Genomic DNA, 27,531 nt, shown 5'->3' with positions numbered 1-27,531 from the left:
ATTATACATCAAAGACTAATATCAGTGCATGTAACAGTGTATTTAGAATAACTTACAACTTCCAGAAGTTGTTCATCATCATCTTTTTCTTTGCTTTCATGTGTGCTACTGCTATAATGAACCCTTTTCAATGCTGGAGATGTGTCTATAGCTGTTCTTTCAGAAAACTGCTGGCGTCGAATTAAGTTATGCTCGGAAAATTCAGTGACTAACCTAGAGGAAAGAGACGATTCTTTTTTTGATGGATTATTTTCTTCCAGATTAGAGTTTTTGATTTCTGGTGTAAATGAAGAGGAATTTAGGCAAGCTGGGACTAAAAACAAAAAACAGAATAATACAAATATTTAAATTAACTTTGGTATATAATTAATTATTAAATAAAGTATACAAGTATTAGAATAACTATTCACAATCCTTGTTAAAAGTGGAATGAATGAGAGAGCCTTAAGAATTATAACACAAAATAAATTACAGCAAAATAATCTGACGTAATTAAAAGAGGATGATAACTTGTTTGTGAGTACCTGCAGCGTGGTGGTTTTTCCCTTTCAGTCATTTCCGACCCTAGGTGACTGTAGGCATTGCCCACAAAGTGTTCGTTGGCGAGTTTTTTTTTTTTACAAGGTAATTCAACATTGCCCCCCCCCCCCCCCCCGCCCCCACCCAAATTTTATCCAGGCTCGGGACCAGCATATGGCTGGGATGTATTCATGACCGTAATCCATGTGTATTCACGGGGCCAGTTTGACTGTATTGGGGGACAGAAAAGAACCCTACCTCTGTATGAGACCGGTTAACTCGCCTTTCGTCGAAAGAGAGACCAGAAAAAGATTTCTCACGTCACCGATGGGAATTGAACCTAGGTCTTTCCAACCACAGGGCTTAGTCTATACTGACTGAGCTACGGAGGCTCTCCTGCAGTGCACAACATTATTATTATTCCAAGATCCCCATCGAGTCAAAGACTCATCGTGGGTGATCCCTTTCTCATACACACAGCTCGCCATACATGCCTTAAATACGTTCTAATTCTCTGCAGATATCACGCTCTCAAGCAACGCATTCCAATCAATAACAACTCTCCATGCAAAAAAAAAAAAAAAAAAATTGCTTCTTACTCCCTTGCCCACCCCCTCCTTATACAGCTTCCAAGGATGACCCTTTGTTTCTCCCCCACTCATCTTCTACCATTTTATGAAAATCCTCTTCAATATTAATCCTATAATAACCCCTAACCAATTTGCACATTTCTATCATCTCATCCCTTTCCTCCTATCTGCTAGACTCTGCAAATTATATCTTTTCAACCTTTCTTCCTACTCAACATTCGAGAGACCAGGAACTATCTTAATCGCCTCTGGATCCTTTCCAATATCTCTTCATCCTTTTGAAAGCCAGGTGACCAAATCCATATGTGGCCAAATGAAGGCCTTATATAATGGAACCAGAATCTCCTTGCTTCTAACAAGTCAGCATCTTCCGCATTACTGCCAAAATTCATTGTGCTGTCCTCACAATTTTGGCAATGTGTCCTCTAGATTTAAGATCCTTATCCACCATCATCCCAAGACCTTATTTCCACTTCCAATAATATATTCCCACCAAGAGTAAATTCTACATCCCATCTTTGTTTTCCAAATTTAAAACCTTACATTTTGTAACATTGAGTTCTTCCCAGTTTGCATCATCTGCAAACAGCTGAATATCTGATTCAAAATCTTCCACAATATCATTAACATACAAGTTAAATAGCAATGATCCTAAAACAGACCTTGAAGCACACCACTATTAACTTTCTTCTTTCAGGATATTGTTCCCCCATACACAACTTGATACCCATCAGACAGCCAATCTCGAATTCAATGCACTTCCGTCTATCAATTTATCAAGTGGTAATTATCAAAAGCTTTTACAAAATCAAAGTATACTACCGTGCATCAATATTCCTTATCCAATGAGCTGGCACCTCACTGTAATAAGTAAGTAGATTACTAAAACACGACCTCCCTTTAGCAGATCTGTGCTGTCCATCAAAATAATACAGCTGTTGTCAACCTGAATCTGTATCCTGGTTCTCACTAACCTCTCCAACATCTGACATACAGATTGGCCTATAATTTGATACTTGAGTTCTGTCTCCTCCCTTATGAAGTGGTACAATCTTCTTTTCCTTCCACTCCTTTGGAACTTGACCCAATGTAAGAACTCATATTAAACAAATATGCAACATAAACTACAAGGCAGATGTCAACTCCTTATTTCCTTATGGAACATTCCTTCAAAATATGTGAAGATAGCCTTATTAACATCAAGTTTACTCAATTCCCCATTATACCACTTGCTCACTCACACTCAGTCTCATCCACTACTCTCAAAGTTTCCATGATGTTCCATTCACAAGGATGAAAGATCTTTATGAAGTGCTCATTAAATATATTAACTATATTCTCTGCAGCAGTTGTCTTTATACCATTTTCTTCAATCAATGTAATCCTTCCCCCTTTATCAACTGAGTACTCTCCTTGCCTGTTCTTTGTACTCCTCATGAAATTGATTATTACTCATCTTATGTTGCCTCCATAATACCTTCTTTCTCTATATTGCATGCTTACTCTGTTCATTGATCCACTTCACACCTACCTTATTTAACCTTCTGACCCTTGGAATACATTTAGATATTGCTTCTACTAGATAGTTCTTAAATAGCAGCCAAGCAGCATTGATCTGCTTTCCACCCAACTCCTCATGCCATGCTACAGCTATCGTCTGAGTTTCTTATAATCACCAGCTTTATAGTTCTACATATACCCTTTCCTCACAGAAGCTCTTACATGGCTGGCAACCACCCAGGTAAATCACTTCTTTGTCACTTTCACCAAGTTCTGTTCTAAGGACCTAACTCATACAATTTTTGGCGATGTGTTCCATGGTTTATTTAGTATAGGCATTTTATCTTTGTAACAAATTTTGCATTGATTTTAATTTTTTTCCTTCCAATCAGAATGGATGAAATACCAAAGTTTCATCACAATTTGAAACATTTTTTCCTGCAAATGCCACCCTGATGAAACAAAAATTGAGATCACACATTTTTAGTTAAAATACTGGTACCAAATATCTAGAAGAAAAGAACCTGAAAAGCTTTATTTGATTCCAAGAATAATTAAAAGAAAGAATAATAACTGCATTACTGTTTTATAGCGGAGTATCAAGACAACATTTGCATCGAAAAAGTTTCAAAAGTGACGGAGGCATTATATGACAAAGAAAAAAAGCTAGTGTATATATAAGTAATTATCTTTGCAAGATAATTGTATATTCTTTTTAAAATAACAGTATTAAAATCTTCATTATGTAAAATTATCAAGCATTTAATTATACTAAGCTAATTCATGTGAGCTGTTAAAATAAGCTTAGAATAATACTATATTACAATTGTGCACCTACTTCAGGGGTAAAAGGTATTGAAGAAATAAGATATATAGTGCACTATAGCAGTGGTCGGCAACCTTTTCAGACTCGTGGGCCACATTCAACTTTTATTTTTAATAATCAGGCAGCAAGTGTGTGACATTAAGCGAAACTAGTGAGTGAAAAAAAATACTTAAATTATCAATTTTTATTATAAAAAAAACACAGAAACATTTAAAATACGAGGTATGAAACGAGCATGAAAATGAAACTCAATGAAAATTAATATTATCACGTAAAAACAAAGTAATATAGTTCATGAATACAATATGTGTGTGTCTCCCTGCTTTTTTGCTAAACATCGATAAAATTTTGAGATATTCTAAAAAACTGCGTTCTTTAATGTGTGTCAAGCCAAAATCTCGGTTCTCATTGGATGAAGTAGTCTTTGTTATCCCCACTCATGATGACTCACAAGGTTGACTCGAGTCAAGTTGCTTGGCGATATCACAAAGTAAAGGTATAAAATTATTTTTAATTTATTATTAATATTATAAAATGTATTATTTAAATAATTCAGCATACGGGCCATATGCCACGTAAGTATGGTCAACCTTTTATGGGCTGCCGAAAATGCATGTTTGGGCTGCTGGTTGCCAACCCCTGCACTATAGTATTGAATTAGATTGTGCCAATTTTTGTATTTATATTTACAGGTTTATTTTGCTAATGAAACTATGAGAAAGCACACTTAATTGTCTTTAAATAACAGATTGTCTATTACATGTGTCGTGCACCATATATACAGGGTGTTCGGGATAAATTTGACAGTTTCGTAAGGAAAAAGAAAATCTTCTTTGTATCTATTAAATTTAATGAATTGACAAAAAAACATTACAGGCAGAGTTAATTACAATACTATCAACAAGATTTACTCAAAATAACCACCATTAGCATCGATCACAGCTTCAATTCTGCTTCGGAACCTCGAACAAGCTGATGCTACAGTCTCCCTGGGAAGGGCCGCAAAAACTGTTTTAATTTTATCCATTAACTGGGCTTTTGTATTACTGGAAGTGCGATTGGTGTCTTTTTCAACTGCGCCCCATACAAAATAATCCATGGGGTTAAGGTCTGGGGAGTTTGGAGGCCAAACATTTGGACTGGTGAAGTCGTAGAAATTTTCAGACAACCATTTTTGACTTTTCCCAGAGGTGTGGCAAGGGGCCGAATCCTGCTGCCATACATACGGCCTACCATTGGCTACCCTTGTTATCCAGGGCTTGACTACAGTTAGCAACTCCACGAACAAAGCCCGAATTCCAATGCCAGGGTTCTTCAACACCTGTTCCTGCAGATTTGCGAGGAATTCTGCTGTACGAACGCAATCAGATCGTCTGCTAGGGATCTTTCTTCTTGCTACATCCTCGTAGTCACCATTGCAAGTCTCTAGTTCATGCCTGATTGTTTTTACTGTATTCAGGGAGCATTGGGCAGCAGTCGTAATATCCTTATTTTGATGGCGGGCACGAATCATCATGATACAAGTTATTCTCTTCCATGATTCAGGTGGGTTCCAGCTATCCATCCTTTCTGACATCTTGTATATGAATGAAGAAGGGTCCAAACTTTTAAATGAAGAGAAGTGTGTGTTAATACATGTAACTTACGGAAAAATATAATTAATTATAAATATGTCAAATTTATCCCGAACACCCTGTACATGTAAAGTTAATATTGAACTAAATGAATGCATTTGATTCAATTAAAAATTTATTTATTGGAAATGATAGTTGCACTTGAATTTAAATGCATCTATGATACAAAAAACTTGCATGTTTTCATGCACTCTTGAAGTGTGCGAGATTTACTATTTTCAAGTAAAGTGCCATAACTATAACATGTAATAGCAGCTCTTTTTTCAGTTCATGAATGAAATGAAAACCAGAAGTGTGACACATAATGGAGCAAAGAGAACTCTAATAATGCCATGAAAGAAATCAGATTTTTGGAACTCAAAAGCAGATATTTATGAAGTCTTTCATATAGAAAGAAAAAACATCTAAGTTATCAACTACTATGTTACAACAATGATGACAGAACAACTTGTGTGAGGGAGAAGTACATTTTTCAGTTTCTAATTACTACACAAAAAAATGAATGTTTTTCATATATAGAAATATAGAAAGAAAAATAAAGTTCTGAAATTTAAAGGAGAAAAAACAAAGCGGGAAGAAAGTGGCTTGCATTATGACTTTTGGAGAACGCTGGCAACTAAAATTGCAAGTGTTTTAGATTCTTTAAAAGGGAAGCTGTAGTGTTTGAATTAAGGGCAGATCCAGAAGTTTTATTTCCAACTCTCTGGAAATAAAACTTCATAATAAATTCATTGACAGCTGCTAGTGATCAACCAACTTGATAGTGAATTACATGATGTTTTAAAATGAATACAAAATATAAATTATGCAAATACAATAAGGCAATATGTTTTGCATGCATTTAGAATGAGGCTGAAAATTCACTTGCCTCTGTTAACTCGCCTGTGGATTTCTGGAGTCCTGCTCATGTGAACAGAGATATGATTATAGTATTTTTTGAACAGACAGAAAAGAGGAGGGGAGTGGTATTGCTGATGATTCAGAAGAGTTATATCCCTCCATGTGGAACTTGAAGAAAGCAGTAGTGATAATGGCAATGAGGCCATTTTGTGTGAGGTAAGCATTGAATTTTAAAATGAATTTAAATGAAATCTAATTACTACACAAAAAAATGAATGTTTTTCATTTATTGTGTGTAGTGCAGGAAATGCAGAGGATAATGTTTAGACATATGAGACTGGTGAGTTACAAGAGGGTGATGACAATGGACAACTATCTATGGAAGCAGGAAATAATGTGTCAATAAGGAGAATGAATAAATTTAATAACATCTTATACAGTGATAATAGAAGAGATGTCATCACAATGCCATCAGTTCGGGAAAGTGAACTTGGTTACAGGCAGTGGTGAGCTATGGAAATTTTAACAAAGGGCTCGCATCTAACAAGTCTACCTCCGAACCAAAGGATTGAATATAGAACAATGTGACATAAACCTCGGTTTAAAAGCATTTTTAACTGAAAATAGGGACAAATTAGTTAACAATTCAGTAACTTATACCAAAGAAATTTGTGATGATCTGGATAATCATGGATCATTGGTGCAGGAGAAGAATCATGAGATGCTGAATTGTCATATGGAACTCAGCTGATGAGAGAAATGTTTTTTTCACTGGACAGAGTGATCTAAGAAATCACCACGTCATATCAACAGCTTCATGTTCTTGCTGAAAAATATGCCTTCCTTACTCCATAGAATCTTTTGAATGATAAATATGAATGTCAACTAAATCATGATCACGATGACATTAATAAGGAAGAGTTCCTCGTTGAGAGAAAATAATACTACTGCGAATTTTCCTCACAATTGTAGTTAGTTGTGAGAGGAATTTTTCTGAATTAAAAATTGATTAAAAATTACCGAAATCTACAATGAGTACCTTGCGTTTAAGAAATCTTGCCATACTGTCTATAGAACAGCAACTGAGTGATGAAATAGACTTTGACAATGTCATTGATGATTTTGCTAACAGAAAAGCAAGAATGTTGGAATTAAAGTTTTACTTTAAAAATAAACAGCGTTTTAATTTATTTCCTTATACATCGTTTTGACTTTTTGTAGTATTTTTGGTGTGTATTGAGAGGAGTGGCAAACTCAGGGACTGCCCTGGGCAGTAAAAGCTCTAGTTACGCCACTGGTAGGACATAGATTTAGAATTTCTAGAAGAATGAGAGGGATTTTCTTCTGGGAAGCCTGAAGTATTACTCCTACAAAGCAGACAAACTGGCCAGAAAGCACACCATATGTATCCTTGAATACAATCATGGAAGAGATTATCGGAAGAGTTAGATTGGAACCATAGCCAAGGCAACTAAAGCCATGGTGCCAACCAAATTTGAACTTCCCGAGGTACTTTATATACACACACACACACACACACACACACACACACACACACACACACACACAATGTATCAAAAAAAACTATACACACTTTACATCTATGGGCTTTTTTTTTTTCAAAGTTGGATCGAATTACAGTAGCAATGTGTAGTATGATGTTCTCTCAAAAAAAGAGATGTCATTACTCTATAAGGATGTCTATATAAATTTAGTGTTATAATTTTTATACAGGTTTTTCTTTTGCTGAAGTGTGTATACATTATAGAGTAATGACATCTTTTGAGAGAACATCATACTTCACATTGCTACTGTAATTTGATCCAACTTCAAATAAAGTCCATAGATGACATCTGTTAAAGTGTTTGTATACATATTTTTGATGGACTCTGTATATCATTAGTGGTTGCTTCTGTACATCAGTGTATTGTTCAGATAAATTTTTTTTTTTTTATTCAATAGCTGTTTTTGTAATATTGTTTAAATAATCAAGTTACTGTTTCTAATTTGAAAAATTAGAAATTTTCAAATTTTTCAAAGAACTTCTGCAACATAACCCATAAACAATGGAAATTAAAACTGACTGTGAGAGGTCTAACTGAAACAGCATCATAATTACATGTTAATTGGCCAATATGAAATAAATAATTGAATGATCTCTCCATGTAAGTGATTTAAAAGACAATACGCTAAAAAGTCATTTTTAGCGTATTGTCATGTGATGTCAGAAAAAACAAATTCCTTCAGTTTCTTTTCATTTTTTTAGCATCCTTTTATATTTCCACCTTTTCTTTCTAATCATGCCCATTCCAAGTTGAACTATTCTAGCAGAGGCAGCCTTTTTCTTTTTTAACCATGTACTAGCAGGATGAGAGAACATATAAATGACATACCGAGAATCAGTGAAAAAGTGACAAAGAAAAATAAAATAAATAATTCATGACTGCAAGCATATAAAATATATTGTCATACCTGCAGAATTAATGAGATGAATGCTTTATTTAAAAAAAAAAAGTTTTATAAACATTTCAAGTTCACCAATATTGAATCTGTGGTTAGTGGACTTTATTAAGGCTCTGAGAAGAGCAGAATAATATTCAATATGGGATAGCATACTGAATATTATTCTATATGAATTTAATTTAATTTAAATAATAGTATTTAAACAAAAATAAAGACTATTTGGGAACAATATTTGCATTATCACAGTTTTTTAAATGTGGAATGATATGTGCAAGATGAAATATCATTCAAGTGTGTCAGGAGTGTTTCACACAGTAAAGATATTTTTGGGAACAATGTAAACAGATATTCATAATAAATCAAAAGGTAAAAAAATTCATAAATCATACCTTGTAATCTTTTGTAAGCATTGTCTTGATTTTTTTTACTAAAAATAAACATTACAGATATTAAATCTAGGTGAATTACATAAATAATCAACTACCATTACTAATTAGGCACAGTAATCAAAATTAATGATATGGTCATGTTATTGAAACAATTATTCAGAAACTCATTCAGTGTTTAAATTTCATAAATTAAATCATTCAAATCTAGTAATTAATTTTAAATTACCACTTTTTAAGTGTTATAAACAAACAAGAATTATTGACTTATACAGACAATGTGAATGCTTATGGGAAAATGTTGGTATGAAACTTTCTATTAAAAAGTAAAGATGAGTTTTATGTCAAACCCCCCCCCCCCCCACATGAAAAGTTAGAAAAACCTATAGCACATTCAGTAATCTAGGAAGCCTGCTCTAGAGCTAAATATGAAACTTTTTAAGCCATGTTATATTTTCAATAAGCAGAGTGGTGGTTTCTCACTAGATGGCAAATATCGTCTGCCACCATATAAAGATGAACAGATCCATGCCACAATAAGATTTGAATCTATAGCATGTTGATTGGAGAAATCTACTCAAAATACCAAAGTATGTAAAGTTTCCCAGATAACTACACAATCAAAAATGACAAGTTTATCTATTAACAGAAGACCAGAAAGACTACATTCAAAATATAATCTATTTTTTTAGAAGATGTGAACTATTTGGCATTATAGACCACATTTGAACAGAAAAGAATCCAGAGTACTGGCAGATTTGATTAACGTGTCTGTTAAGAAAGTAAACAATTAAAATATATAAAGAATAGAATGCAGATAAAGAGCACCATCCTTTTTGTTTGAGAATGACAGAAATCCTAATGACAGGTGGTACTGTACTTGGCAAGGATAAACTTTGTCTAGTACAGTACAGTACCACAATGAAGGACACATGATGAAGAGTATTAATTTGAGGCTAAAATTACCCCACTTAAAATATGGAACAGTCCCAAATAGTATTTCTCAGGATACAGAAGCTCTTTAGTGATGGACTGCTGTTGAAGAGACAAGGATCAATTGCAATGACAGGTATGAGGAATGAATCTTTCTCATAACAGTTTACATCTGGCATTAGCAAATAAATATGGTTCTCCCAGCTTATATTTGTTTTTCTCTCTTTGTTTACTGTTTTTAAAACTTAATGCACATCAAACTTTTCACTCTAATTCAAAATAATTCACTGCTCCGAAACCTAAAAAGATTTCTGTCTAGGTTCCATTAGAGGCTACACCCACACATTTTATCACCTTGCGGTCTCACATTAAAGTATTAAATTTCTGTACTCTCCAAACTCTTTGCACCAAGTCTGATGACTGAAGGTCTAAAAGATTTGTATCTGCAAGATGATGACTTGCACTTGAATGGTTTTGGTGTCAGATGCTAATAGAATTTTTTATATTGCTCCTACCCATGAAAGGTTTCTTTAAACCTTCAGTACATTTATACCATGGGTGGGATATGATTTCTTTTATTTTTTTTCTATATTTTTGCATTGTTAATTTTTTTTTTTTTATATAGACTAGAAACCTCTCTCTTGAGATCAAACATGGAACTTTTTCAAGCCACTTCAGACCTCCAATAAGCAGCATGCATTCTCACACCAGGCAATGAAATTCACCTCCCACCTAAAAGAAATTGACAAACATTCATTCCCATGGCAGGGTTCAAACTTGCAGTATTGGCTGCAGAGAAGATATGCCAACCACTCACCCAAACAAGACTGGCAATTTGATAAAAGAGTCAATATGAATTGTCAAACAAACCAGATATGTCTGGGTGTTGCTTGAAAACATGGACATGTGCTTTAATTAAGTGGTAAGAACTGCAAGTGCGATGACAAAGACTGGCATTTCTTAACTAGCTCCCATTGTAACAGGCTATTTCCTAAATCATTACAATCACTCACCCTGTAATTTTACATAAATTCATTTTCTTTATATATTTATCCCACAAGAGATAAAGCAAGTTTGATGTGATTGCAGTTGTACTGAAAAGGGATCTTGGGCAGCTGCTGCTGCTCTAGTTTTAACAGACCCAACAGAAGCAGAGGAATGATGTTTGCCAGTTCACTGGAGCAGTGACTATTGAAATACCTGTATAAGAGACAGAGCTGAAAACAGTGCATCTGTGGGATAGAAGTTGAATTGAGTGTGAGAAGGGTAATCTATGAGCCAAATTGCTCTCCTCTGGACAGTTTCAAGAATTTTTAGGTGCACTACTCCAAATGTGCGAACAGTATTTTAAGGATGGGCAGCTTTAGAATTTATGCAGGATTAATAGCTAGCTGGCTGGATGCAAAACAGCCTCTTGCATGGAAAATAATACCTGGTTTTTTAGAAGCTCAGGATGCTAGTGATGCGATGTGTTTGTGCCAGGAGAGAGATTGTAGATAAATGTCATTCAAAGATAAAGATCTGATCCTGTCTGGTTATTTCATTATTACTGATGGTAAGGAAAGTGAGCTGAGATTCCTTTTGCAAGAGAAAAGGCAGACTGCATTTTGGTAGCATTGAAGGTGACCAGGTTATCCTTATTTCACTGATGGATGTTATGGAGGTCAGTATTTAAGGCATTGGTTGCAGATTCTCCATGAGTTTGGGATGTTGAGAACTGTCAAAAGACTAGGATGAATGTAGTGTACTATCATCAGCAATGCTGTGGATAGGATTAGTGGTGTAGGTCATTTATGTGTAGGAGAAAGAGGGCAGGTAATAGAAAGGACTTTGTGTTCAACTACTCCATTGGTGGCGAAGCTTAAAGAGAGGATGCCATTCCCCCATGACAAGTAATGACCATCCAGAGAGAAAGCTAGCTATCCAATTACATGATGGCAGGTAAACCAGAAGGAGGCAGTTTGTTAAGCAGGCCTCAATATCAAGGGGGTCACACATTTCTCCAAACCTTGATCCTTTATTTCTCCTCAAGACTAATAAATGCCTATCTCCCTCCAGTAAATATCACCACTCAAAGGGGTACAAGGATGGCATTTGTCTCATCAAATCTTCATATGCTACGAGCAATTCCAAATTGCTTAATCCTTGTGTTCCTTTATTATCAAAGATGTTCCTCAAGAATTCCAGAAATTGAGTTCCTGGACATAGGAAATGACCTATGATTGTTTCCTCTTTGAAATCTGTATTATCACAGTTGAAAGCTCCCAAAATGAGCTTTCATGCTGATGAATCAAACTTCATTTTTCCTGGTCTTTTTGTAGCATCCTGCATAATCTTTCTTTCTAACATGCATTCTCAAAGCCATCAGTGCAATTTTCCCATTGGTTTTCTACTTGAAAAGTGCAAATTTTTCAGCTTTCATAAGTAACACACTCCACTCCATTTCCGTTAGAATCTTCTTGAAATATGATGTGCCCTTCAATTCCCATTTCTTTCAGGACATAATTTCTGGCACCATGTTTTGCTATACCAATAATATTTGGATAGTACATTTGCCATTATTCCTATTAGCCTCATATTTATTACTACTCCTTTCCAGGTCTTCAATTATACTTTATGATATACTAGCAGCTTTCATTGCTCAAGCCATCCTCATACAAGTATCATACATGGTTGTTCCTGCTATCATCCACTTCAGCAACTCTGGTTTCTCTGACTTTCTCAGAGAAGAACAACTTCTTGGGCCAGTAATGGGTTCATTCTGCACAATATGAAGCTTCTTCCAAGAAAGCTAAGCCACCTTCCTTCCTGCTGTAGCCTGTTTCCACAAACAGGGCTTTGTATACCTATCATACATTTGATATAGTTAGGCTAAGTTTAAATAATCTGGTTACCTTGTTCTAGAAACCAAACATGGCACTTTTCAAGCCACTTCAGGACTCCGGTATGTGGAGTGGTAGTTTTGCACAAGTAATAAAATTGATCAACCACCTGAATACATTCACAAACATCCATACCCATGGTGAGATTCATATCTACAGCCTAATAGATAAAGAACACATATACTATTGAACCAGGCTAACTAAGATGGTGGATGATGCACTTTCTTTCACAGGCTAGAGTGGCCATTGCCATATTTGGTCTCTAAAGAAGAGGTGATATCCTCATGGGGGATACTTAACACACTGTAACTAAGAATCTAGCACCTCCTCCATTCTGCTCACTGGTTTAGAAGTACTTTATCAACTAGCCAACAGAAAAACACAGTTCTGCTGGCTGGTTTATATATATATATATATATATATATATATATATATATATATATATATGGGGGGAGGGGACAGAACTTTGTCAGTACATCAGGCTTTTCTGTTAGCAAATGATTCTGTTGCCATTTACTCTCCTGGATCACACACACACCAGGAAGGAGAATATCTGTAAAGAAAACAGTCAACAAATCCAATTTTGAAAGGCAAAATGCAGAAATGAAAATTTATCATTTGAAGATTCCAGCATGCACTGTAGTACTATTCATGCCAGATGAATGACTAAAAAACAGACTAACTCTTGAATTCTTTGCGTCAGGTAAAACAGAGCATCAGTTAACTGAAAGTCTGTTGCAACTGTGCTCATTTATTTATTTTAAATTAAGGAATTAGTTCATGAAAACTCTACAATTGTGAGAATTATCAATTACATGATATTATATTCTTAAAATTTTACAACCAATTCTAGAAAACCTGCAAGAATTGGCCGAGCTCACTACTATAAGTATGTGTGCATATATATGTAAAATTACCAACCTTATGCCTGTAACAGAGTTCAAAGGAACAGGTAACAGATGCATTTCTTCTGATTTACTTTCTTCTCGTTCTCTGTCTATGTGATTACTTTTAAAAATGTTTAGGGTGTGCTGATGAGGAGCTCTGTTATACCTCCTTGGTAACTGTGATGGATTCTCCTTTTCATAGCGCACCTCATAATGATAAAGTGATAAATCCTAAAAAAGAAGTAATTTTTCAAAACTTATTGTAAAATAAAAGATATAATAGAATCTAGATGAAGAAAAAGCACTATGCATCAACCCTTATTCTAGAAAACTCCTCTGTAATGAATTCATTCATGTTAAAACTACTGAAAAGTCACAGCGAATAATACCAATGACATCTTAAAGGAAATTTGCTGTAGTGCACTTTCTATACAACTCCTACTCTTTGATATTGATCTCTATTACCTGTTTGCTATGGTGAGAGTTGCCTTTCTATTAATCAGACTGCAACATTAGTAAATTTTAATCTAAATGGATTCCCAAATAAAAAGAATTTGTTTTCTAATATATGTTTAGTTTTTTTTTTTTTAATGCAACTGCCAACCACAAAAAGTTGACCTATAATATGTTACTACAATGGTTGGGCTATGGATATGCTTTTTATTTTTTGTTTTTTAATTCTCATTTGTATTTTTTATTATTTTTTTTGTTTGTTTTACATAGTCTAGAAACTGTGTTCAAGAGGCCAAACAAACTATTTAAAGCGACTTCGGATCTTCAATAAGTGGGACAGTGGTTTCACAATAAGAAATGAATGCAATGCTAATAGTTACTTAATTGTTGTTTGTAATACAATTTCATATATATTTGAAGCTGGTGATGAATTTCAACCACCTGGTGCAAGTCCATGCCATCACCCCATTTATTAGAGGCTTGAAAAAAAGTTCCACGTTTGTTCTCTAGAGCAGCGATTCGGATTTTGTAAAAAAAAAATATTTAAAAAAATACAAATGTGCTAAACAATTCCCTAGCTTTACCACAGAACTAATGTACTATAGGTTTCCAGTTGTTAGCAGGATACACACACAAAAAAAAAAGCTATATATATACAGGGTGTAAAAGAAAAAAAATCAAAAAATGTATACATAATTTTCCAGCCCTTAACTCACTAAATTTTTGTTATTTTCAGGTATAACTGATTTGAAATAATGGCTGAAGCAAGACTAAGCTTTGAGGAAAGGAAATTTATCCTAAAGTGCTACTGGAAGTGCAAGAATGTAAGTGAAATATAAAGACAGTTTAGAAGAGAGTTTCAAAGAGATCCACCAATGTGACTCATCATTACTCGAATTAGAGATAAGTTTGAAGAAGATGGAACTGTTCAAGACACCCAGAAGCAGAGTTCCAGAAAACTGCAGATGTCCACAAGAGAAAATGAGCTGCTGGAAATTTACCATCATTCTCCAAGAAAATCTGTTCGGAAAGTGCCTCATGAGATAGGAATTTCAAAATAGAGTGTTCATTATATTTTGAAGTACATCCATTGGAAAATGTTTTATTCTAATATTAGTCCAAGCCCTCAATGAAGATTATTCTGACTGGAGAGTTGAACTTTGTGAGTGGTAACAGGCAAAATATGCAAAGGATGCACAGTTTTCAAACAAGATTGTTTAGAGCCATGTGGCTACATTTAAGTTAAATGGCTCAATTAATCACCACAGTTGCAACTACTGGCAATTGAGAATCTGCATGTTACAGTGGAACATCATGTGAACTTACCAGGAGTTAGTGTTGTGTGGATTGTCAGCATTTGGGCTTAACTGGACCATTCTTTTTTGACAACACTCATTAGTGCCATTTATTTGAACTTACTGCAGGAATCTGTCATGCCGCACATTTGAGAGAAGTTTGGGAGGAGGAGTTTTATTTCCAGCAAGATGGAGCACCTCCCCACTACGATCATGATGTGAGGGTCTATCTTCACGAAAATCTTTCGAACAGATGGATTGGGTGAAGAAGTAGCATTGAACATTTCTCCCCTCTCCACATTCAGACCTCACACCACTGGACTTTTTTCTTTTTTTAATGGGGACATAAAGATAAGGTTTATGGTACAAAATCAACAACAGTCAAACAGTCATTGAAAGAGAATGCACTCAAATATCAAATTACATAATTCATGATGTTTGTAATCCCATTGGTCCACATTATCAGCAGTGCTGGGACCTGAGTGGCCATCAGTTCGAACACTTCCGATAACTTAAAAGGATTCTACATTTATCATCTTTATTTTGGATATAAAACTTAGATGTATCTTATGGTACAGCCTCTGTACTAATGGCGCACGAAAAAAGTTAAGCAAGTTTGAGTGAAGTTAGTAGTTGGAAGGGATTCGATTGTTCGATGCTGTTGGCACACTCTCCCTTGATGAGTCTTTGGACTCCCTGGAGGTGTCACATAATAATAATAAAAAACATTGTATTTATAATTATTCAAAGTGTGTATACATTTTTGTTAGAACACCCTGTATACATATAATTACAAAATTCTTCTGACATAATGCCAGCATACTTTTCAAAACAAAACCTACTTTTTTTTTTCTTTTTTTTTTAATATATGAGACCAATGGTTAAAATATATGTTCAATTTAACTGAAGTCATTCTTGTCACCTTAATGTTTAAATAGGTGCATTACACATATACATAGCTCAGTAAATAATTCATGCAAGTAATTTATGTTCAGGTGTTTTGTTTAACCATCATATGGTGTCTAGTGAAATACTGAAGTGTGAAGTAGCAAATACAAAGCATACTGTATATTTCATTCCATATGGCTAGTTTGTTGGTTAATGTCCCTGTAATTTAGACCCTGAGGAAGCAGTTTATGCACAACTGTTAGTCCAATTTAAAACTGCAAGTTTTGATTTGAAAAATATACATTTTATTAAGAATAACCATAGAAGTTTGTAAAACAACTGTAATGCACTCATGGCTAGCTGTCACAAATCTCACAAAGTAGTGAAATTACATACCAAGCACAAAATTTTGTTTTTAATAGATTTGCTTTTCTGTCAAGATGTAGAAACAATAACTTAATCCCTAATCCCAGTGTTGTACTACCTACCCCGGCAAGGTAGTACAACACCATATTCATTCCTGAAGATATTTTGAGGCGCAAACTTTGTTTGCTCACACTTGGATAAAGGATTAAACTAAATTTACTATAGTCTAACCAAGTGAAAAACAAACTTTCAATAAAGTAAGCTAAGATCTTATCAACTGGCTAAAGGAAATCAACAGGTTATACAACCAATATCTAAACTATACCACATATTTACAGACTGCATAAAGTGCATAAATAAGGTGTGCTATTGCACATCCATTGTGGACAGAAATCTAGTCAGATACTTATCCAAGATGGGGACACAGTACATCAGAAAACTATTTCATATAAAACTTGCCAATAATGCGTCCAGTGTTGACCGGATATTAACTGAAAATCATTCATAAAAAGTAACAGATGCCACTCCCACACGAGAAGCTACAAGGCCTAAAATCGATATGTGTGTGTGTGTATACTGGGAAGGATCAACCAATTTTTATTGATTAGATTAACAGATCATTAGGTTTTCATTAATGGATTTATTTTATTTTTTAATTTAGTGTGAGGTATGCAATTTCTTATATTCACAACTTTTGCTTAATGCCCCTGTAATCCATATTCTGAATGAAGCTGTTTATAAGGTTAAGTTGTTAGAGAAGTTTGTGAGAACTAGGATCCAGAAGAGGGTTGACAACAATGGAATTATCTTTGATGGATTTGCTAAAGGGAGGTCATATTTTAGTAATCTACTTATTACAATAAGTAATAATAAGTGACGGCTTCCTTGGACAGAGGAAAACAGTAGTATACTCAAATTTCACAAAGGCTTTCGATAAATTACTGCATGATAAATTGATAGTCAAACTAGAGTGGATGAGGTTAGATATTAGATTAGTGCATTGAATCAAAGACTGGCTATCTGATAGGTATCAGCAAGTTGTGTATGGGTGAGCAATATCCAGGAAGAGGAAAGTCACTAGTGGTGTGCCTCAGGGGTCTGTTTTAGGGAATTGCTGTTGCTCCTTTATGTTAATGATATTGGCTAAGATTTGAATGGAGATATTCAGTTTGCAGATGATGCAAAGTTAGGATGAACTACGAACAGTAGAGATGTTGTGGGCATGGAAATAAGGGTGGAGTTCAATGTTGCAAAATGCAAGGTTTTAAAATTTGGGAAACAAAGATGGGATGTAGAATTTATGCTTGGTGGGGATATATTGTTGGAGGTGGAGGAAATAGATCTTGGGATGATAGTTGATAAGGATCTGAAATTTAGGGGACATGCCAAAATTGTGAGGACAACACAAAGAATTCTGCAGAGGACTGACTTGTAGAAATAAGGAGATTCTTGTTCCATCGTATAAGGCTTTGATTAGGCCACACATGGACTTCTGCGCACAGATTTAGTCACCTGGTTTTCAAAAGGACGAGATGTTGGAAAGGTTCCAGAGACAACTTACTAAGGTAGTTTCTGATCTCTGGAATGTCAAATATGAGGAAAGGAGAAGATGCAATTTTCAGTCTAGTGGATAGGAGGAAGAGGGGTGATGTGATACAGGCCTACAAGTTAGTAAGGAGTTGTTATTGTTATAGGATCAATGTTGGAGAGGTTTTACAGCAAACGGTGGGAGATAAGGGGGGGGAACCAGAGGACATCCCTGGAAGTTGTATAAGGAGGGTGTGAGCAGGGGAGTCAGAAGCAGATTTTTTGCATGCAGAGTTGTGAATGATTGGAATGCCTTGCCTGAAAGTGGTGTCTGCAGAGAATTTGAGTGTGTTTAAGGCTGTGTGTGTGCATGACAAAAGGACCTTCTAAATGAGTCTTTGACTACATGGGATCTTGGAATAATAATAATACCAGCAAAAAAACTTTGGTTCAGTTTTTTTAAAAAACATATTTTTCAGGAAAAAAATTACTGCACTTTATGAAAAGTTGCTTCATCATAAATTACAAAAGTTTAGAAATAGTTAATGAAATTTTGCATTCTCAGAGCAAAGTTATTTTGCATTTTTTCAAAACATTTTGCCACTAAAATGGCCCAGTTGATATTCAGCCTGATGCAACTAAACAAATTTAATAAAATTCATACCAAGTTTCATTACAGTTCATTTAGCGAGAGTATGGATGACACAAAGGTCTTCAGCGAATAGGTCTTTTCTCACGAATGTTTTTGTCTAGTCTGGTTAAAAGATCGGAATAATATTCCCTGGTTATTGCTTTATCTTTTTCAAGATAATTAATAACCAAATTCTTTTAGCATCCCAAAACACTGACAGCATGATCTTTCCTGCTGATGGAACCGACTTTGTCTTTTGCACTCAACAACCAGCTTCTGTCCACTGTTTTGACTGCTGTTTGGATTCTGGTGTGTAATGGTGAATTACAAGTCTCATCCATAGTAATAAATTGATGCACAAAATCAGTTTTATTCTTGTTAAAACGCTCCAAGCACTGCTCAGATTTTCATGCGCGTGCGTTTTTGATCTGCTGTGAGCAAGTGCGGCACCCATCTTGCGCAAAGCTTTTTCATATGCAATTCTTCATGCGAAATATATCGTACACGTTCTTTTGAAATGCTTATAGTCTCAGCAATTTCACACACTTTGACTCGCCGTCATCCAATACCATATCATGGACTTGATCAATGATTTCTGATGTTACACTTTTTGGACCTCCTTCACGTGGATCATCTTCAAGACTGATACGGCCACGTTTAAATTCGGAAGCTCATTTCTTAATTGTCGAAAACGAAGGAGAAGAGTGCCCATAAATTTTTATGAACTTTGAATGAATTTCTTTTGGTGTTAAACCTTCTTTTACAGAAGAATTTTATAATCTCACGATACTCAATTTTATCCATTTCAAGGGATACAGACAACACTTTTGCTTCAGACAGCTGTATAAAACAAACTACAGTACTTGATAGAATGGCTTGCAATTTCACATAGATGCTTATGACAGATGTAGCAACTTAGGGAAAAAAATCTTGCCGGTAGTGATGCTATCTGTGGTATAGGCAGAAATTTTCTGATCACTCCCATACTTTCGAACATATGGAAGAGATGAGACCTGGAAATAATGGCAGACAGACTTGAAGTTTAGAGGTAAGATTGCTATAATTGCAAGACCGTTACAAGGATTAAGGCAACTATGGAGGAGGACCTTTACATGCAGCATTAAAGAAGTTATGGTGCTCTTGTATAAGATCTTGATTCAGGCCACATATGAACTACTGTGCGTAGATTTGGTTGCGTGGTTCTCAACGGGATGAGAATATATTAGAGATAGAGAGAATGCTCTCAAGTCAGTGTTTGGGCTATGGAATGCGAAACAGGATTTGTTTTAATAATGGAATACCGTGAGTTGGCATAATAATTATAAAAACGGATGAAAACTCGCATAAAAAATTTATTGCAAGGCTAAGTGTCAGACATCTTCAGTACAGTATTATAGAATGGCAATTAAACAATAAAAGACTTCTAAAAGGCGCCACCTTTGTAGCTAATCTGATATAACTAAAACAGTCAATAATTTCCTAACCAAGAACAAAAAAAAATAGGGTGACCGTAAGTCATAGAATATTCTGTAGAAAGGGACTACATTTGTGAAGTAAATATGGTGAGAATTTTTTTTTATTAGTTATGAAAAACCACATCACGTAAATGCCTTCCATTTTTGGTTTGCCATAGTAGGCCATTTCTTCGAAATGTTCCATGACTTATGGGCTACCTTGTGTATTATTTTGTTTGTTAGGAAACTGCCCGTTTTAGTTATCTTGCATTAACTACTAAGGTCCTGCTTTTTAAATTTTTGTTATTGTTTAATTGCCGTTTATTATCGCCGCAATATATCTAATTGCTGTAGTGAAGATGCCTAACTTAGGCAAACATTTTACAATAAATAAGTTTTTTTTGTTTTGTTTTACGCGAGTTTTCCTCCATTGGTATAATTATTAGATGCAACTTACAGAGTCTTGCGAATAGAAGGAGAGGAGATATGATCGAGACAAAGTTGGTGTGGGGTTGTTACCACGTTGATGTGGAGGTGATTTTTCATTGAATAGAGAGAGAGCGAGACGCAGGGGTAGAACAAGAGGCTGTGTAAGGAGGGTGTGAGTAAGGAGAAGGTTCTTTTGCATGGAGGACAGCTGATGAGTGTAATGCATTGCCTGCATGCATGGCAAGTTGGAAACTGAATTGGTTAAGACTTAGTTCAATTATCTTTTTTCAGGAATGTTCATCCTGCTATGAGTCTGAACTCTATGGCAAAGTCATGCGAGGGAAAGAATAAAGACAGAGAATACAGAACTAGTTTCATGGAGGTGGGATTCTTTATCATTAATGATCAGCATGGGTTTGTAAAGGGCAGATATTGCTTTACAACCACTTGCATTTTATGATAAGGTGATGAATGTGTCAGATAAGGGGACATTCATATATAGTAACATTGGACTTTGCAAAAGGCATTTGGTGGATAATCTCATTAGATGTCAAATGGCTCTCTCTGAATTATAGTATGAAGTTGTGGCGCACCACAGGGTTCTGTTCTTGGGTCTCTGATGTAGCTTATTTGTTAATGGTACTTCATGTGGATTGACTGAGGATTGGTAGTTGTTTGTTAATTATGAAAAGTTGGACACAATTATAAGGAACACCGCAGATCTTAATTCCTTTCACGATCTGAATAGATTTTAGCTTGGAGTGAGGTTTCTTATAAGTGCAAGGTATTAATACTGTATTAATGGAACTGTATTAAGAACTGTATTAATGGAACATCATCCTAGATCCTATTCAGGATCTAGGATGATGGTCGACAGCGGACTGAAGTTTAGTAGACACATTGCAATTGTTGTAAAGTAAAATATATTGAGAAGTAGGGAGGATAAGAAGATTACATTAATGGTAATGTATGAAGCATTGGTCAAATCATTAGTTAATTAGTTTTCATTGTGATGTGGAAATGTTGGAGAAGTTCCAGACATGAGTGACTAAGGCAGTATCAGGGCTATAGAATGCTGGTTATGGGGGGTGAGGAAGAGAGAGGTTAAAAGGAATGTAAATGATTTGGATGTTGAAGGACACAAGCTGGGAAAGATATTGAGGTTATTATACCTCTTTATAAAGTTATGTACGACTCTGCTGCATCTTGACTGTGTTCAGAATTTGCCACCTGAATTTCTTGGGGGATCAGGAGGTGGTGAAGAGGATCCAGAGACGAGTGACCAAGTTGGTGATTGGTCTCTGGACTGTCCCCTATGAGGATAGGCTCAAGGCGTGTGGGTTACAAAAGTCTGGTTGACCAGCGGAAATGAGCAGATATGATAGACTTTTAAGCTACTAAAGTGGTTCTATAAGATTGACACAAAAAAAGAGATTTTTCAATACATGAGGAATAGAATGAACTAGAGATCATTCTCGCCTGGAAAGTTGTCTAAGAATGTAGTTAGTAATGATTTGCGGGCTTGATTTTTTGCTTAGAGAGCAGTGAATGAATGGAATGGATTGCCAGAGTTAATTGTAAGTGCCTTGAGAATGAGTGTGTTTAAAAAGGTAGATATACTGTAATAAGTGTTGTGTGATAATTAGTTAGTGCGAGTATCACGCGATGATCTGGCTCCATGAAGATATCAGTAATAATAAATAAATGATAGAATATTTTATCTCTCTCTCTCTCTTTTTTTTTTTTTTTTTTTTAATTGTATGTCACTTAAATTACCGTCATAACGATGATGCTTCTTCGGTTGGAAAGGCAACATTATCGTAGTTTGAGTCAGCAACTAAATGTGGGTAATCCTGAAGGAGTGGTAACGTTTTTCCGCCTCCCGACAGTGAATTCTTCATCCCGCATAACACGCCCAATTCAAAGTATAATACTGCTTCATATAATATGTATCTGAATTTAAAATAATCTAAAACAAACTAAATGGAATGTAGGTTTAACGAAATAATAACATTTTTCCACAACGACGATTTTCGAAAACCTTTCAGGAACGAGCGAAAAACAGCTGCCACTGGAAGCATATATAACTCAAGAAGCAATCAAACAAGACAAATATGAATATCTCAATATCAATACAACAAATAAAGATTTAAAATTTTGTTGATATGAAGTGTCATATACTAAGGTCTATGAAAAACAGGAATTAGGTCAAATGGGATACTGCTCTTTAAAAGGAGAAAAATACAGTTAATAAGTCCAATATCGAAACGACAATATTACAGCATCCCAATTTCCATATCTTTGCAGATAAACTTGTACTCAACTATCTCAAGTCCAAAGTTCCTGTGATTTTTTCGGCTTTCAATGACCCTTTGATAATGGCAAATCTATAAAATTGTGGCCCACAATGTTTGTCTATCTGAGAAACGGTAGCTGACCTCAATTCAAAAGTTAAGTATACAGCGATTACACATTCATATTAAATATTAAAGGAGTTAAACCAGTTTATTATGGGTAAGAATACTGCATCGTACTATAAAGAAATTTCATACAAATTGCATAAGGAGAAACAAAATTCGTTGTTCTCAATGGTTCAATATAATCCTGGACAATAAAAAAGAGAATTAAAGTAAATGCAGATCACAGTTTGTCCAACTGTGCGGTTTCATTTGGAAGTTAAGTTTACAAATTACAATCGGAAGAGAATAAAACTCAGGAGGCACTAATAAGAAGCCATTGTCTGCTTTCTAGTCCTCAAAGAAATGTACACTATCTACTAATAATTGTCCGGACACTTTAGTAGCAATTTACAATTGATACAGCAGGCGAACCCTTCTCTCTTCCATCATCTATGTGGATGATGATGAGGCCAGGAAAGAAGAAGGGTTCGCCTACTGTATCAATTGTAAATTGCTACTATTAAGCTACATACCTGATATTAGGCGAACCCTAATATCAGGTATGTCCACCTTTGGCTTTGATCACCTCCTGCACCCATTTGAGGGAGGCTTTAAATCAATGTGCGGCAGACATCAGGTGGAATATGTCTCCATTCCTCCATCAAAAGCAGCACTGAGCAGCACTTCAGAGACACATCGAGGACGTGCTGCTCTGGATGTCCTCGATCGCTGCTCCAATTTGTCTTACAGGTGTTCGATGCAGTTGAGGTCAGGACCCTGTACAGGCCAGGGCAGTCGTTTAACACCCATCTCATCACAGTTGCAGCTTTGTGGCACGGGGAATTGTCGTCTTGATAGTAACCGGGTCCGTTCCATAAAAACTTCACAGTGTTAGGCAGCACCTGATTATTCAGAATATCAAGGTACTGAGCTGCCTTCATGGAACCATGGACAATGACCAGTGGTCCCATTCTAAACTGTGGTAACAAGCGTTCACCAGGCTGCCTACCCCCCGTATCCTGCCATCCGACTGACAACAGGTGAACTTTGATTTATCGCTCCAGAGGACAGTTTCCATAGGTCAATTGTCCAGTTCACACGCTCTTGCATTATGTCTGTTGTTCGTTCGTTATTGGGATGTTCGTCTCGTGTGCCGCTACTCTTCCGTGGAAATCTAGTAAATGGAGTTCTTTTCGTAGAGTATTAGTGCTCATCATGATGTTACTGGCGCTCTGGAACTCATGACGAATGGTCTTTGCCGATTGTATCTGGTACTCGTTTTAACACCCTTCTGTTCCTGTCAGTCATTTTCGGCGGCTGCCCTGGGTGTTTTCTTGCACTAGTGATGCGAGAATGTGTTTCATTTGTTGATTACATCGCCAATCGTTGATTTTGGATGCTCGAGTTGAGCGGTACTGGCATCTAAGGACATGTTACCAATGTGACAGCCCATGATGACGCCGCTCTCGAAGTCACTGAGTTCAGGTCATGTTGCCATACCACCTGTATTCAACTTATGATGAAATCCTGTTACCTACTATCTGTACACCAATTTTTATGTGTAATAGATTGTGTATAACTGCTTTTCAAGTGAAGCCGAGTTGGCCGGCCTCATGTGAAAGTGGTATATACAGTGTGTATAAATTATTACACGTGCACATACGGTGATCAAAATTAAACTATTTCTGTTTAAGGCCTTGTGGAGTGATCCAAATGCTGCAAAACTATGCAGGAATACGCTGTACATCATGCAAAAAGGATATCTGAGAAAGGGGGAAAATAGTTCCAAAATTCACCACCAAGGACGCTGTATAGTATACTGAATGTGAATGTAGTAATTTGTGTGTGTGTAAGAAAGAGAAAAGCGACAAGCATAAATAACGCATTTTTAATAATAAATTTAGTTTAATCCTTTATCCAAGTGTGAGAAAACAAAGTTTGCTCTTAATATGTATAATGCATAACATTATACATATCCGTAAGGAGATGTGTTTTGCATTATGGGAGTTACTGAGATAGGAGTGATGTTAGCTTGCTCCACCTTTGCTGCGAGTTACCCGGTGTTGTACTACCTTACCCGAGTCCTGAAGATATTTTCAGGCGCAAATTTTGTTTGCTCACACTTGGATAAAGGATTAAACGAAATTTATTATAGTCTAACCAAGTGAAAAATAAACTTTCAATAACACATTTTTATTCGCTTCCATTATGCATTCACGGGCTGTACTGTTCAATGTGCTGCTCTTCCCGGTATGCTACAACTGCATGCTTTCTACAATGCGTTCAACGGCAGAAAGCTGGTCAGGACCGAGATTGCACCATGTTGTCTTTAAGCGCAAGTTATCTGCACGATCCTGATAAACCTTGTTTTTGAGAAATCCCCGGAGGCAGAAGTCTCAAGGATTCAGATCAGGTGAATGAGGCAGCCATGCAGTGGGAAACTAACGGCTGATTACTCTGGCTTCCGTTAAATGTTCTCGAAGAACCTCCTCTACGGATCGACCGATGCGTGGAGGGGGGGGGGGAACCACAAGCCTGGATGAAAATGACTGAATCCATGCACATGCGCTACTGTAGCACAACAAAGTTGTTGTTTATCATATTGCGATACCTCTCGGCAGTAGCTGAGCAGGTCACAGGACCAGCGCCGTACTTATGCACAGATGCACGGGGCTCTAGCGTGTCAATTTAAGGGCACCAGAAAATGAGGAAAGGACCTCATAGCACTCTAGCGCTTCTGGTCCCGCCAGCTTCGGAGAAAAGTGTAAGTACGGCCCCTCTGCACAGGAGAATGTCCTCAACTAAGAATGGTCCAATGATAAACGAAGCTTTAAATCCGCACTAGAGAGTATTTGAATGCAAAATTCCTGAACGGAGCTGTGAATACCCACAATTGCCATACCCGGCAATTGTGGGTATTCACAGCTTCCTTCAAGTGAAAATGAGCTTCATCTCACCACAAAATTATTCACATGGTCCAACTACTACACTCGAGTAAAAGGAATGTTAAAGACAAGACTTTCACAGTCCTAAGGACGCAACTCCTGTGTCAAGATTATCTTGAATGGATAGAAATGCAGAATCTTCCGTACAATTTTCCAGACAGTTGTGTAAGACTCTTCCATGTCTGGATGTGCACTGCAGGAATTCATGGCCTGCTCCACAAAAGCAGTAGCAACTTCATTCACTTGTTGTGAACTGATTGGGTTGCGACGTCCGCCAGGTTTAACTCCCAACAATCCCGTTTCTTCAAAATGACTAATCATCCGTCCCAGACCACATAGTGGACCTTGTCAGCAGGCGACGAAATTCGCGAAGTGCAGAAAAGCATTGCAATTGTTTAGGTAGTACAGCTTCACAAACACATTGGGGCAAGATCATTGCCATCACTGCGGACGATATTTAACAACCAGAATGAAAGGGGCAAAATGTTGTGTCCATCTTTTTAAACCATTCTGGAACTTGCGAGTTGCGTCATATGTAAATTCTATGCATTTGATGTTTACAACTCCACTTGTCGGTGAATTTTAGAACTACCTTTTTTTTTCCTTCTTAGATATCGTTTTCCAATGACGCACAATATATTCCTGCGAAGTCTCCCGGTATTTAGATCACTGGATGGAGCCTGCAAAGGAGTTAAACAGAGAAACTTATATACATATATCCTGCGAAACATGCAAACCAACCAGAACACACTGGCTTCATAGCCTTAGGAGCTTGGTAATGTTTTAGGTACTTGAGTCGAATAGGTTTTTTTAATCCATTTGAAAGAAATTTCCCAGACTACCGAACAGCTTGAAGAGAGAAAGAGATAGGCAGACAGAGCGACACTGGTGAAACACCGAATCGCTTCAGTTTGAGAGAGAAGAGTGAGTGTGTGTGTAATTTATAAATATGAGATTTTTTTTTTCATAACGGTAAAAGTGTCACATATTACTTGTTTCCTTATGTATCAATAAGTTACTCGCATTTAAAAAAAACATAACCGGAAAATATTGACTTGGTTATTTGAATTATTATTCAAGTGCATGTAACTAAATACATTTTGGAATTATTTCTTTCTCATTATTGTTAGGTTTCGTAATCAAAAGATCACTGATTGAGACCAACCTGGCTAATTAAAAATTAATACACCAGAATCAGAAAAATCTGATTCACGGTAAAGGTCTCAAAAGACCAAAGCATGTAGTTATTACGTGATCTCATGAACACTCAAGGGACATGTCTAGCGATGGAATCCATTCAGCCACCTGTGCAAGCCAAGTTTTCAACATTTCACCAACCTCGATTTGGAAATTAAAATTTAACCCACTTACAAGAAGGGCTCAACTTCCCCGATATACTCCCGTCTTACTGGCAAGTCCTCAAACTCAATAAATAAATAAAGGAAATAAGCCGCTGAGATTTCCCTCCTTCAAATCTTTCATAACTTATTCAAATCATCCTTTAAACGCCACCAACTGACTCAGCCTTCTTTGTTCATTAGGCATGTCTTCTTCAATCAAATGAGAAAGTTTATAAAATAATTTTTCTATAAAATATTTTATGGTGTGTGTGTGTAGATGGTGTAATATATAGCATATTAGTAGATGGTATAGTGCAGTGATGGCGAACCTATGACACGCGTGT

The 27,531-nt window shown here is 36.2% G+C and overlaps 2 protein-coding genes across 5 annotated transcripts in view; one reads left to right on the top strand and one right to left on the bottom strand.

Moving 5' to 3' along the window:
* LOC150105535 (uncharacterized) overlaps positions 1-15,887 on the top strand; it is a 144,685-nt gene extending 128,798 nt beyond the window's left edge. Inside the window, exon 6 of the mRNA XM_090394248.1 lies at positions 14,650-15,887. Coding sequence (XP_090250374.1) covers positions 14,650-14,669 — 20 coding nt within the window. The 3' untranslated portion in view covers positions 14,670-15,887. The remainder of the gene's footprint in view (positions 1-14,649) is intronic.
* The window catches only part of LOC150105534 (uncharacterized), a 120,887-nt gene that overhangs the window by 24,637 nt on the left and 68,719 nt on the right, over positions 1-27,531 (bottom strand). For all 4 annotated transcript variants that reach the window (XM_090394252.1, XM_090394254.1, XM_090394253.1 and 1 more), the window contains exons 3-5: positions 13,495-13,691; positions 8,762-8,799; positions 57-313 (exon numbers count right to left, since the gene is read on the bottom strand). In XM_090394252.1, coding sequence (XP_090250378.1) covers positions 57-313; positions 8,762-8,799; positions 13,495-13,691 — 492 coding nt within the window. The remainder of the gene's footprint in view (positions 1-56; positions 314-8,761; positions 8,800-13,494; positions 13,692-27,531) is intronic.

This window comes from Typopeltis vanoorti, chromosome 6, assembly GCF_054136105.1.
Source record: "Typopeltis vanoorti isolate ZY-2024b chromosome 6, IOZ_Tvanoo_1.0, whole genome shotgun sequence".
Taxonomy (NCBI): Eukaryota; Metazoa; Arthropoda; class Arachnida; order Uropygi; family Thelyphonidae; genus Typopeltis; species Typopeltis vanoorti.
Note: the sequence above shows the minus strand (reverse complement) of the source record. Positions and strands in the feature narration are given on the sequence as shown.